The sequence below is a fragment of the Chrysemys picta genome, chromosome 6 (assembly GCF_011386835.1).
Source record: "Chrysemys picta bellii isolate R12L10 chromosome 6, ASM1138683v2, whole genome shotgun sequence".
In the NCBI taxonomy this organism is placed as follows: Eukaryota; Metazoa; Chordata; order Testudines; family Emydidae; genus Chrysemys; species Chrysemys picta.
In genome coordinates this window covers 110,528,771-110,542,471 of record NC_088796.1, presented here as the reverse complement: position 1 = coordinate 110,542,471, position 13,701 = coordinate 110,528,771, and the positions used below count along the sequence as shown (strand labels likewise).

The following is a 13,701-nucleotide window of genomic DNA, read 5'->3' as shown; positions in this document are numbered from 1 at the left end:
ATGGAATAGACATGGAATGCTTGCACATTCCAAAAGTGGGCAAATTCTCATACTGCCCCATCATAACACAAGAGGGAGGGAGGGAGAAGGGAAGTAGGACAAAAAAAGTGGCAATGCACAAATGGAAAAAGCTATTTTTGAATCCCACGTGGTGCCTGGATCAAAACAGTAATTCAAACAGTGGGAAATAACAGAAGGCACAAATGAAAGTTTTGTGCTCTAATGAACTGGAGAATATATGCAAATATGTTTGAAGGGGATGGGATTAATTGAGGAAAAGCATGGCAACTTTAACATGGGTCTTTTGCAGAGCTCCTCAAAATCTGATTTTCAATTAACATAGTATCTACTATTTCCTCCAAATCATTTTATTGTTTCTTCATCCCAGAGAGGAACATTTACAGTACACGTGGGTACAAAGTGTTAAAGAACATCTAGTACACAGGCTTTTTTGATATGTAAACATGTTGACATAGCAAATGAGTTACTCATGTGTTTAAACCACACTATTACAACAATGAATCAATTGCACAATCTGTCCCCTTCTACTTTCTAGTTGGGCTTCTGAAGTGCCTGAAATTTCCAGTTCCCAAGCACAAACCTAAACTAAATCTGAACTGTATAGGTTTTTAAGTGTCATTGTTTAACAGAAAGTAGCAGGCAATAGTCAATTGTATTCCTCTAAAGTTTACTTTTCAAGAATCTCTTTTTTAGCATAATAGAAAAGATTAAAATAGGGTAACAGCTGGACTAGTCTCCAGTTAACTAAACAAGATGTTAGCAAAGGAGGTCTTATGAAGAAAATATTTCCAACAGTTGCCTGCCTCAGACAGCGAGTAGAAAGTAGTTATGATAGAACATCACTAAGGGCTGGTCCACACTGGGGCGGGGGATCGATCTAGGAAACGCAACTTCAGCTACACAAATAGCGTAGCTGAAGTCGACGTTTCCTAGATCAAACTAAGTTTACTTACTGTGGGTCCATGCGGCGCAGGCAAGCTCCCCTGTCGACAGCGCTTCCTCCTCTCAGCGAGCAGGAGTTCCGCAGTCGACGGGGGAGCGCTTCTGGGATTGATTTATCGCGTCCAGATGAGATGCAATAAATCGATCCCAGAAGATCGATCTCTACCCACCGAATCGGGCAGGTAGTGTGGACCTACCCTAAGGCCTGGTCTACGCTGGGGGTGGAGGGGGTAGGGGTGGGGGAGGGAGGAGAGTTGTCGCGGAGTGTGAAGGAGACAAGGCCCTGCACCCCCAGCTTCCTGCGACTCACCATGACTCCCAGCCAGCCAGTAAAACAGAAGGTTTATTTAGACGACAGGAACACAGTCCAAGACAGATCTTGCAGGTGCAGACACCAGGACCCCCTTAGTTAGGTCCATCTTGGGGGGGCCCAGGGACACCACAGCCCTGTTGGGAGGCCTGAGCCCCCTCTGGGCTCCCCTCTCCATTTCCCAGCGAGCTCCCAACTGAAACCCTCCGGCCATCTCACTCAGCCTTCCCCCAGCTCCTCCCCCAGCCTGTGTGTCCTTTGTCCAGTTTCCGGGGCAGAGGTGTTACCTGGCCTCCAACCCCCCTCCTGGCTTCTCATGTTACGTGCTCAGGTATCCTCCCTCAAGGAGAGTCTCCCATCCTCCATGTAGACAGTCCCAGCAAAACTCCCCTGCAACCTTCCCAGGTCAATACTCCCCATTCAGCATTCAAAGAACACATTAAGAACATTCCCACTTCATCACAGGCGGGAATCGACCTAAGATATGCAACTTCAGCTACGAGAAGAATAGCATAGCTGAAGTCCACGTATCTTAGGTCAACTTACCTTGCATCCTCACAGCATGGGATCGACTGCTGCCGCTCCCGTCGACTCCGCTTTTGCCTCTTGCTGCAGTGGAGTACAGGAGTCGAGGGCAGAGCGATCGGGGATCGATGTAGACGCGATAAATTGATCCCTGATAGATCAGTCACTACCTGCCAATCTGGCGGGTAGTGTAAACATACCCTAACTCATACTTGCGATTGGGAGACCCATTATAAATTAACTATTCAAATTAGCACGTGAGCATATTATAGAAAGGATAATGCATCAAAATGTACTTTAGTTTATTTTGACAACAGGTTAGTATTTAATTTATGATCACTTACAATGCATCAGTAAATGTAGTGTAGCATATTCAGTAAGTCTTAGCAGGTGCTGTAATGATGTTTTCTATTACTATTAAGTCTTTGAGAAGTGGGGAGAGACTGCCTTGTATGTGAGTTATTTTAAGAACTGTACATTAGTGAGGTTCTACTTCAGTTCATTTACAGTTTTAAAATGATCTGACAAGTTTGATGAAAACACAAGTTACAAATATGCTTTGACTATTAATAAAGAGACATTCCAATCCTAGACTATATTGACTAGCTACGTAACCATTAGGGAGATATTAAATTATCCCTACTTACGCAAACCATGAAGATAGTGAGGAGGAGTTTAAGATCATCTTTTTGAGAGGTGGGTAAAAATTATTTAAAAATAAAATACACCAATGCATCAAAGATTTAAATAAAATCTTTGAAATAACAGACTTGTCATCATATTGTGTAATTCCTGGCTAGAAGTAGTCTTTTCAGGCTATAGCTTTCCTGGCCATTCTGCCCGCTGCTTCTGTTCTGTGATGTCATCTCAAACTAACCAGATTGAACTGGCCAGGAACCTTACAGAAGCTGCAGGGCCTAAAGTTTACACTTAAATTACAATTTGCTGATGAGCAATATTAAAAGGGAGCAAGAGGAATCAAAATAATTTATCCTACTTGCTAATATGATAAACACATACGCTAAAAGGTGATACTGATGTAGTGATTTTCAGGATCCTGGGCAGCTCTTAAGCTTTATGTTTTAGTGCAATTATTTAGTCAGTATGACTTTTAAAACGGTTTTTTGGCACCAGTGTGTTTTCCAGGAAGATATTGGCAAACATTTATTATGGTCTTTATGTACTAATGTAATTGTATATTTTTAAAAATGTTCCCTCTAATTAAAGATTGGAGACCTCCTTAGTTGTAAGGACTTGAAATCCACAAGTTCCCCCATTATACTAACAGCACCTGTAAGCTTTGATTTATGACAATAGTAATTTGCTGAATTATACTAGTGCCCATTAGTACTATTATAGTCGAGTTTTAGGCTACTATTAAAAGTAACCTCTATATCCAAGTTAAATACCATTTTCAGATGACTAATTCAACTAGAAAAAAAATGGTGCTGGGTTGAAATACTGCAAACGGGTTTTCATCAAAATGGGTTCTACGTTTATTAGAGTACAAAAGGAACACCTTTGTTTCTCATGATGTGCTGAATTCCGATTCCAGTTTTAAAAATGTATGCACATCGTTGATTCATACACTGGGATCAATCTCAAAAAAAAAAAAAAAAAAAAACAGACTAAACTTGCAAATATAAATAGTTATTTTATGTATGATACAGAAGTCTCCTAGTCTTTTTTGGTATTTTATTTAAAGATGCAAATTCTGAGCAACAGGTCTCAAGGTGTCACTCAGCATAGGAGGTAACTTGTAATAACTTGTGCTAGGGTGACTCAGATTTATGAACAGCAATTTTTAATCCTTATCACAGTGCTTTCAGGGCATGCCAAGGATTATTGCACTTCAGTTAACTCAACACACAGGATTCAGCCTGGAATGAGGTAGTCTCATCCTGCCATAAAAGTTTTCTTATTTGTTTCAAATGTGAGAACAGGTACTTTTATGCAACCAACATACTGCTACAACTAGGCACAACATCACAGATTGAAGAGCAATACCGTATAGCACTGGGACGTTTGTTCTTGCTTTTTTGTGTTAAGTCCTGTTGCATTTTAATGGAAATAGGTAGGTTTTTTGTTACAGTTTTTACACAATTTTAGTCATTAGACTAATTACCGGGATAAAGAAAAGCAAAACTGTAACTCCTCCGCTGAGCTATTGTAATGCTGATTAATTAGACTAGAAACAAGAGAGGCAAGGAGGGGGAGATTTTACACAAAGCTCCTACTGGCGTCCAGCGTGAAATGGTCACTTACAAATTTGGTCATCCATCTTCAGGGGCCTTCTCAGGCGGATGCTGGCAGGAACGGTTTTATCCATCAGCTCATCGATACTCTGAAAAAGGACATTCACGTGAGTACCGTGCGTTACCCAGCTTTCTGGCGGACAGCCTGCCCCAAGGTGCACGCAAACTTTAAAAGAGTCTCCCCGTTGCCGGCTCGCATGCCGGCTCTTAGCGGGACCTTTGTTGAGACCCGTTTCGTTGGTAGCGGAGTCTCAGCGAGTCCCCGCTTCTCGCCGTTGTGCGCCTCGCTCGGGAACTCCCCTGCGGGCGGAGGGGGAGGCAGAGCCGGGGGGACGCGGCGGCGAAGTGGTTTTAGGGGGATGCAAAGACGCACAGGCGGGTAGGAAGGGGGAGGGAAAGGGAGCAGGAAGACACGGGCGGAGCGGCCAAGGAGCCGACAGGGACTTACCGCCAGACCCACAGTTTGCAGCATTTCCCGCTTCTCTTTGTCCCGGGGCCCGATATGCCGCTCGGAGAAGTCATCGTGCCGGGGCAGGAGCTGCTCGATGTACCGGGAGGACCGCGAGGCGGCGGCGCTGGTGTTGGGGGCGCTGCCCCCCGCCGCCGCCGCGCTCTGCTGCCCCCGCCATCCCCATCTGCCCGGCGGCTTCTTCCCCGCCAGGGCGCCGCCCGGGGGCAGGTGCAGAGCGGCCCCCCGGCCCACGAGCCGCCCCCACCAGCGGGCACAGGACTGCATGCCGCTGCCGCGCCCGGCCAACTCCGCCCGGCCGCCGCACCTGCCGGGCACTTTGTGGGGAGACCCCAAGGCGCCGCCACCCGCAGAGCCCCGCGCCAATGGCAGCCCGAGGGGAGGGGCCGCCTGGCCCCGCCCCACACTGCCCGGCCCGCCGGGGCCACCTGCCGCTGTGCCCACTGCCACCGACAGGGCAAGTTTCCCCTCAGCGGCTCAGTCCCCCTTCCCCCCGCGGAGCCGCTTCCCCAGCCCGCCCTCTCCAGCCCCAGCCCCCTTCCCCCCCGCGGAGCCGCTTCCCCAGTCCGTCTTCTCCAGCCCCAGCCCCCTTTTCCCCCGCGCAGCCCCTTCCCCAGTCCGCCTTCTCCAGCCCCAGCCCCCTTCCCCCCCGCGGAGCCGCTTCCCCAGTCCGCCTTCTCCAGCCCCAGCCCCCTTCCCCCCGCGGAGCCGCTTCCCCAGTCCGTCTTCTCCAGCCTCAGCCCCCTTTCCCCCCGCGGAGCCGCTTCCCCAGTCCGCCTTCTCCAGCCCCAGCCCCCTTCCCCGCCGCGGAGCCGCTTCCCCAGCCCGCCCTCTCCAGCCCCAGCCCCCTTCCCACCCGCAGAACCCCTTCCCCAGTCCGCCTTCTCCAGCCCCAGCCCCCTTCCCCCCGCGGAGCCGCTTCCCCAGTCCGCCTTCTCCAGCCCCAGCCCCCTTTTCCCCCGCGCAGCCCCTTCCCCAGTCCGCCTTCTCCAGCCCCAGCCCCCTTCCCCCCGCGCAGCCCCTTCCCCAGTCCGTCTTCTCCAGCCCCAGCCCCCTTCCCCCCCGCGCAGCCCCTTCCCCAGTCCGCCTTCTCCAGCCCCAACCCCCTTCCCACCCGCAGAGCCTCTTCTCCCCTTCCCCAGTCTGCCTTCTCCGTTCCCAGCCCCTTTCCTATCTGTGGAGCCCCTTCCTGAGTCCGCCTTCTCCATCCCCAGCCCCCTTCCCCCCCGCGGAGCCGCTTCCCCAGTCTGCCTTCTCCAGCCCCAACCCCCTTCCCACCCGCAGAGCCTCTTCTCCCCTTCCCCAGTCCGCCTTCTCCATCCCCAGGCCCCTTCCCACCCGCAGAGCCTCTTCTCCCCTTCCCCAGTCTGCCTTCTCCATCCCCAGTCCCTCTTCCCACCCACGGATCCCCTTCTCCCCTTCCCCAGTCTGCCTTCTCCGTTCCCAGCCCCTTTCCTATCTGTGGAGCCCCTTCCTGAGTCCGCCTTCTCCATCCCCAGCCCCCTTCCCCCCCGCGGAGCCGCTTCCCCAGTCCGCCTTCTCCAGCCCCAACCCCCTTCCCACCCGCAGAGCCTCTTCTCCCCTTCCCCAGTCCGCCTTCTCCATCCCCAGGCCCCTTCCCACCCGCAGAGCCTCTTCTCCCCTTCCCCAGTCTGCCTTCTCCATCCCCAGTCCCTCTTCCCACCCACGGATCCCCTTCTCCCCTTCCCCAGTCCGCCTTCTGCATCCCCAGCCCCCTCAGCCCCCTTCCCACCCACGGAGCCCCTTCCCCAGTCTGCCTTCTCCATCCCCAGTCCCCTTCCCACCCGACCCCTTCCCCAGTCTGCCTTCTCCAGCCCCAGGCCCCTTCCCACCCGCAGAGCCTCTTCTCCCCTTCCCCAGTCTGCCTTCTCCATCCCCAGCCCCCTCAGCCCCCTTCCCACCCATGGAGCCCCTTCCCCATTCCGCCTTCTCCATCCTCATCCTCCTTCCCACCCGCAGACCCCTTCCCCAGTCTACCTTCCCCATCCCCAGCTCCTTTCCTACCCATGGAGCCCCTTCTTGAGTCCGCCTTCTCCATCCTCAGCCCTTCCCACCTGCAGAGCCCCTTCCCCAGTCCGCCTTCTCCATCCGCAGTCCCTCTTCCCACCCACGGATCCCCTTCTCCCCTTCCCCAGTCCGCCTTCTGCATCCCCAGCCCCCCTTCCCACCCGCAGAGCCTCTTCTCCCCTTCCCCAGTCCGCCTTCTCCATCCCCAGCCCCACTTCCCACCTTCGGAGCCCCTTCCCCAGCCTGTTTCTCCATCCCCAGACTCCCTCATCCTTCTCCTCTGACTTCCCCAATCACTCCCTTCCCAGACCCCCTCATTCCCCTCCTCCGTGCTCCCGAAAATCCCTCCTCTCCCAGACCCCTCTCATCCCCCTCCCCCATCTTCTGCAATCCCGCCCAGACCCCAATCCTCCCCCAAAGCCCTCCCAGATGTTCTTTATCCCCCTCCCCCATCCTCCCCAGACCCCATCCCCATCTTTCCCAATTCCTCCCAGACACCCCTCATCCCCCTCCCCTGTCTTTCCCTCCCCTACCAGACTCCCCTCACTCCTCCCCAATCCTCCTCATTCCCCCTCCCATCATTCCTTCTCTCCTCCGCCCCAAACCCCCTCATCCCCTTCCCCCACCCTCCCTACCTTTTACCATCCCCCAGGCCCCTTCATCCCCCTATCTCAGTCCACCCCCCATCCCTCCTAGACCCCCCCTCATCCCCCTGCCCTATCCAGCCCACTCCCTCCCCACCCCCAGATCCTCTCCTCCTCCTCCACTGTCCATCCCACTCCCATACCTCATTCCCCATACCTCATCCTCCTCCCCATCCCCAGATCCCCCTCCTCACCCCCAGACCTCCCTCATACCCAACTCCAGTCAATCCCCAGCCCTCTCCATCCCCACTCCCAGCCTGCCCCTCACCATCCTCAGCCCCCACCACCACTCTTGCCCCCCCCCAATCCCTATCCCCAGTAATCCCACTTCCCCTGCATTTATGGTCCCCATCTCCTATCTTTCCCCTTCTAGCTCCTCAGTCCAGGCTCTTAGTGGACTCTCTCTAGCTCTCCATTCTACCTTCCAGCCCCTTCATCCCTTCCCCTTCCACTGCCCCGCATTAAGCCCTCACCCTACAGCTCCTTTTCTCCTCATGTTTCCACTGCCCCTCATCCTTCAGTTCTAGCTCTCCCTACTCCAGTCCCACCCCATTCCCCTGCTCCCACCCCTCTCCCTCTCAAGCAACTCTAAAATTTCAGGTCTATTTCAATAACCGTATTGGCATGACAAGGCATGGAAGCATTGGCAAGCCTAACGCATCAAGTGTCTGTCACCATTTACATAATATCCTCTTGTAAACACATCACAGTGCCAAAGTGTAAGCTAAATTCGGATCTGAAAGAGGGGGAAGTAGTGGCTGAAGATTAACAGTAACAATATGTCGTACTTCTGTAGCACACTTTTTGTTGCCCTCCCCCGCACCCCAAACTCTTAAGAAGATACTGCTACTGTATTTGATTTACAGCCAGCAACTTTTATAGGAAGTGGCAGGAAAGGTTTATATAAGTGCAAAACACAGTTACTGTTCAGCTGCAGTTCTGTTCAAGTACTAGCATCTGAAGAATAAGTTTAAAAAAAAATAAAGTGCTGTTTTTTCATAGTAGTGAAATAATATCAGCCATAAATATAATACTTTTATCAGAAAATCCTCATTGTCTAAATTCAGGTAATGTTTGGCTATTTAGGTGTCCATTTTTAGAATATCTGACTGCCTACCAAGAAACTGAAAAAAAGTTATTCCCCACACTCAACATCCATCATCTGTATGAACCTTCCCTACAAAAAACTACTTTTTCCTCAAACCCTTTATGATCTGAATAAATTCTGACCCTTTCCATTTACGAAGATGAAATTCTGCGGTATCCGTAAACTGTTATCTTTTCCCATTTTGTAGGCATGGTACAGATTTTGACAATTCTATTCATAAAGTATACTTATCAGAATTGCAAGTGATTTTCTTTAACCTAAAAAGGTAGTTAGGATATACAATCTTGTATGTGTTTGATTATTAGCATGTAAGATACTGGCATATAGCCAGTTGTAGGAGGGAAGAGGAGTGGAGGAAAAAGAGAAAAGAAATTCACTGTAAACTAAATGCCTATGACCAGATTCTCAATTGGTATAAATTAGCATAACTCCACTGAAGTCAATGGAGCTGTGCTCGTTTACATCGGCGGAGAATCTGGCCCTTAGGTCTCTAATTTCATCTTCTATCTCTAAGGAAACCTTTAGTTTTAATCTTTATTTTTATTTTATTTCATCTAGTAATTGGGGATTCCCTTCCTTCTCATCCTCACTGCAAGCAGCAGCAAGCTTTAATGTAAGTAAACTGGAACATGGATACTTGTCTCACAACCATAAGGGAGCAGCTATTTATTTGATGTCAGAACTCTGACGGCTGTTCGCCAGCACATCTTTCAAAGGTGCTCCCAGAATGTAGCATTACATGATATCTCTAATTTTATCATAAATGGCAATTGCATCCTTATATGAAAACTTGTAGTGATTCTTCTTTAGGGCCCTCGCCAGGCAAAATAATCAGCCTTCTAGTCCTTGCAACCCCCATATTGTGGTGGTGCAGTGGAGTGGCTTATCTATGCTACACATCAGTCTGCTGAGCAAGGGCATAAAGAAAACAAAGAACCCTGCATGCCTGGGAATTGCAGAGCTGCTTAGAGTGGGAGTTGGAATGGTGAATTCTTGTAAATTTCCTGTTAGGGATCCACCACATGCTTGTAGTAACTCCCCTAAGTGGGCCACAGTGGGGTAGCATATTCATGCTAACTTTTCTGGACACCTAAAATGCAGGAGAAGTTTCTGAGGATTGCCTTATGTAGTAGGTCTGACCAACAATCAGGGCTGGAAGGGCTCACTCCAACCCATATGTCTGCAAGTATTTATATCAATCTGCAAACTCCATTTTGTTTTTGGGAGGGCCATTTTGACTGCAAAACTGTTCTTCGCCTTCACCTTAGCTCCACAGCATACATAATGAGCTGAAAAAGAGGGTGAGGAGGGATAAATTCTTGCACTTAGTAGAAGTTTACCCAGGGAGGGTCCTTAAACCTTGATGACCTTCTTTTCAAATGCAAACACCCTTTGACAAAGAACTGTCTACTGCCCAAGGAAATCTGTTCTACCAGAAAAAAGAACAGGAGTACTTGTGGCACCTTAGAGACTAACAAATTTATTAGAGCATAAGCTTTTGTGGGCTACTGCCCACTTCTTCGGATGCATAAATTTGTTAGTCTCTAAGGTGCCACAAGTACTCCTGTTCTTTTTGCGGATACAGACTAACACAGCTGCTACTCTGAAACCTGTTCTACCAGGTGGACTAGTGACCAACCCACAGATCATCTGATAGGGTGCTTTGATTAGTTGATGGGGGTTTGAGGCTGATCAGGGAAGTCACCTGACAGACGGGACTGGAAGTTATAAAAGGATAAGGTCTGCTGAGTAGCACTTGCTCACTGACTAGAACAAGAAGGCAAGAAGATTGAGAGGTAGGAAGAAAGGCAAGAGGAGAGGAGAGGATGGGATGGGATGCAGCAGAATCCTGGACTCCCTGAAAGACACTGACCAATTCTCAAAGGACTCTTGGAGCGGTGAGGAAACTGAGGCAGGGATTTGCATCCCCCCCCAATTGATCTGTATCTCTCTTGTGTTGTCTATGAGCAAAGTAGAATTGGTTTGGAATTCCTTTTGCAAAGTTTGTGTGTTCTTGCGTCAACAGTCTGGTTTTTAGCTTAACTTTCAGGGACACCTGAGTACCCAGAGTAAACCAGATGGAGCTCTGGGGAGCAACTAGCACTTTGAGGGGGATCAGCCCTGGTGTTGGGTCCGAGGGTAGTTTTGCCACAGGATCCCATTCCCTGGCAGTGGTAACAGACAGTCTATGTTCTAGAACAGTGGTTCCCAAACTTTAACAGCCTGCGAACCCCTTTCACTAAATTGTGACATCTCGTGAACCCCCTCCTAAAAATGAATATTTCCAGGGATTTAAGTTTAACTTTCCTCAGTGCGATGGATTCGCTTGCCTTGCTCTGCATAGCTCTTGGAAGTCTGGAACCATTGGAGAAAGATAAAGTCTCAGGTCTGGTTCAGCATCAAGTCTGTTTCTGTATTTGGTTTTCAGATGTGCATACGAGGAAAATGCTTTCTCGCATAAGTATGTTGTTGAAAATGGTAACAGAACTGCAGCAGCTTTTTCTGCCAGAAAGGGGTACTCGTTTCTTAAACTCAGCCAAAAGTTGATCAATGATAGATTTGTGAAACTCCTTTTCAGTTCGTAATCACAGGAGATCTCAATCAATTTCTCTTTTTCCTTGGTGTTTAATATCTGTGTTGAGAAAGTGGTATCATCAAAAGGCTCAAGCTACAAATCCAGTATACTTCCTCGTCATTGATGTGGCCCCATCAGTGCAAATGCCTAGGCAATGAGACCAATCTATTTCCTTTTCTTGAAAATATGCATTAGTCAGATTGAAGATATCTTCTCCAGTTGTACGTTCTTCCAATGGTCTGCAAAACAACAAGTCTTCTTCAACCATACCTTCATTCACATAAAGTACAAACAGTAGCAAAATAGCTAGATTAGCTACATCAGTTGATTCATCCAACTGTATAGCATAATATGGACTATTTTTCACTCTATGTACAGTTGTGGTCTCTCCATTATTTGACATGTAATTAATTCTTCGTGACAACGTATTATTGGACAAAGGTACCGTGTCAATCCTTTTTGCAGCCTTTTCTCCGAGCATGCAATGAACTACGTTTTTTATACATGGACCAATCAAGCTCTCTGCTATGGTATGGGCTTCTGATGCTTTTGCTACTCGGTAGCTCACGTGGTATGAGGCTTTAAGTGCATTTTCATGATCAGTACTTGCTTTGGATATAAAACTGGTAATGTCAATTTTCTTCTCAGCTAATTTTCGCTTGAAAAAATCAACAGGCTTGTCGAGTTGTGCAGGATGCCTAGTTTCTAAATGGCGCCGAAGTAGAGAAGGTTCGAGGCTGCTGTTTGCTAGAACATCACCACAAATCACACACACTAGTTTTGGATGTTCTTGATCACCAATGCATGTAAAGCCATATTTTATATAATCATCGTCATATTTTCTTTTCTTTGTAAGTGACTTTCCAGGACCATCATGATCATTAGACTTAGATTTTCCACAGTGTGGACTTGAGGAAACACTAGCTGATTCCAGCGTCTTTACACTTTCCTTTTTCAGCCACTTATCCATTGAACTTGTGTACAAAAGTTCTAATGAAAATAACAGAGAGAGACTGCTAACAACCAACAGATTAGAAACTGAGAAGATTCACTCACTGAAGCAAATCAGCACTCCAGAGAGAAGGACAATTACTGAGACACCTTAACACTCCTACACTGGCTACAACGTGCTTCTGGCTGGTTTGGCTCACAAACAGCTTTTCTTCCACTGAGGAAGATGGGACAGGAATCTGAGCTGCTACCTGCACCCCGCATGGAGTGCTGGGGTTCGGGGCTGCTGGCTCCCCCGCTGACAGGGGAGGGCTGGGGCTGCTGGCTCAAACTGCCCGCTCTCCACGAGGCTTGGGCTGCCAGTTCCCTGGCTGACAGGAGGGGCTCAGGCTGCCAGCTCAAACTGCCCGGCCCCGCTCTCCCCAAGGCTTGGGCTGCCGGCTCCTGGGCTGACAGGGGAGGGCTGGGGCTGCCGACTCAAACTGCCTGCTCTCCCCAGGGCCGGCTCCAGCATTTCTGCCGCCCCAAGCAAAAAAAAGCCACGATCGCGATCAGCGGCGGCAATTGGGGGGGGGGGGGGAAAAGCCGTGATCGGCAGCGGCAGTTCAACGGCATGTCCTTCGCTCCTAGAGGGAGTGAGGGACCTGCCGCCCCCGAATTGCCGCAGGTGCCGCCCCTCTCCCTTGGCCGCCCCAAGCACCTGCTTGTTAAGCTGGTGCCTGGAGCCGGCCCTGGCTCTCCCCAAGGCTTGGGCTGCCGTCTCCCTGGCTGACAGGGGAGGGCTCGGGCTGCTGGATCAAACTGCCCGGCCCCGCTCTCCACGAGACTCGGGCCGCCGACTCCCTGGCTGACAGGGGAGGGCTTGGGCTGCCTGCTCAAACTGCCTGGCCCCGCTCTCCCTGGGGCTCGGGCTGTCTGCCCTGCAACTGGGTCCCAGCAGAGTCCTCAGGCTGCCATTAATTAAATTTTTCTTGAGAACCCCCTGAAACGTTCTGCGAATCCCCAGGGGTTCGTGAACCCCACTTTGGGAACCACTGTTCTAGAAGTATGTCCAAATGGTCACAGACTGGCTGGAGCTGCTGAGACCCAGGGGCGCTTCAGCATGCTGGATCCAGGGTTTGGATCCAAGCACAGCAGCCTGCTCCAGCAGAGGAAGCTTGACCAGATCTAGAACAGTGGGGTTACTTATTTTGTTCTTTAAAGTGATTTATAACTCTCTTATTATACTTCACTATAATAGGTTAGTTCTCGTTCAAAATTGTCAGCCAGAGAAATGCTTTGGATAGGGTTGCCAGGACTAAACTGTCTGTTTTAAGTACTATGAAAATCCCATTACATAAATAAGTAATTTGAAAATTTACACCATAGAGGGGCCATAAAGCCCGTGGAAAACCATTCCCAGGGAAGAGTCCCTGAATTCCCTGGATAGAACAGAATGGCTGTAAGCCATGCCCCTTGAAGCCCCATCTGTAGGGGGTATGCGTAGTGAGGAAAGGGATGTGGCACAATCACACTCTGTTCCCCATCTGTTCTTGGTTATAGAATAGCCCTTAGAGTAGTGGTTCCCAAACTTTAACAACCTGTGAACCCCTTTCACTAAAATGTCAAGTCTTGTGAACCTCCTCCTAAAAATGAATATTTCCAGGGATTTTCTCCTTTACCTGAGCATAAATTATAAAACCAGTGATCTTGGAAATATAAAATTTGTTTTTATGACATGCTTATTACCTACTATTTATTATTAATTATTAGTTATCATTACAGTATTTTTATTACATTATGAAAACGGCAACACTCTTCCAAGATCTCACTTTCGTAGCTTGTATCACTTTGAATAAGCCTGTTTATAAGACAAGGCTTCTATGTTTCATCA

The 13,701-nt window shown here is 49.3% G+C and overlaps 1 protein-coding gene and 1 long non-coding RNA gene across 6 annotated transcripts in view; one reads left to right on the top strand and one right to left on the bottom strand.

Annotated features, from left to right (window-relative positions):
• The window catches only part of GLDC (glycine decarboxylase), a 100,141-nt gene that overhangs the window by 62,489 nt on the left and 23,951 nt on the right, over positions 1-13,701 (bottom strand). Inside the window, exons 1-2 of one of the 5 annotated variants that reach the window (XM_008169320.2) lie at positions 4,502-4,876; positions 4,064-4,142 (exon numbers count right to left, since the gene is read on the bottom strand). In XM_008169320.2, the coding sequence (XP_008167542.2) occupies positions 4,064-4,142; positions 4,502-4,789 (367 nt within the window). In that variant the 5' untranslated portion in view covers positions 4,790-4,876. Of the gene's footprint in view, positions 1-1,273; positions 1,489-4,063; positions 4,143-4,501; positions 4,877-13,701 lie in introns of those variants that run through there. The other 4 variants (XM_065550539.1, XM_065550538.1, XM_065550540.1 and 1 more) reach the window with 4 other exon arrangements.
• The window catches only part of LOC135972435 (uncharacterized), a 32,066-nt gene continuing 22,391 nt past the window's right edge, over positions 4,027-13,701 (top strand). The window contains exons 1-2 of the long non-coding RNA XR_010588900.1: positions 4,027-4,160; positions 8,861-8,915. This is a non-coding gene — a long non-coding RNA (uncharacterized LOC135972435). The remainder of the gene's footprint in view (positions 4,161-8,860; positions 8,916-13,701) is intronic.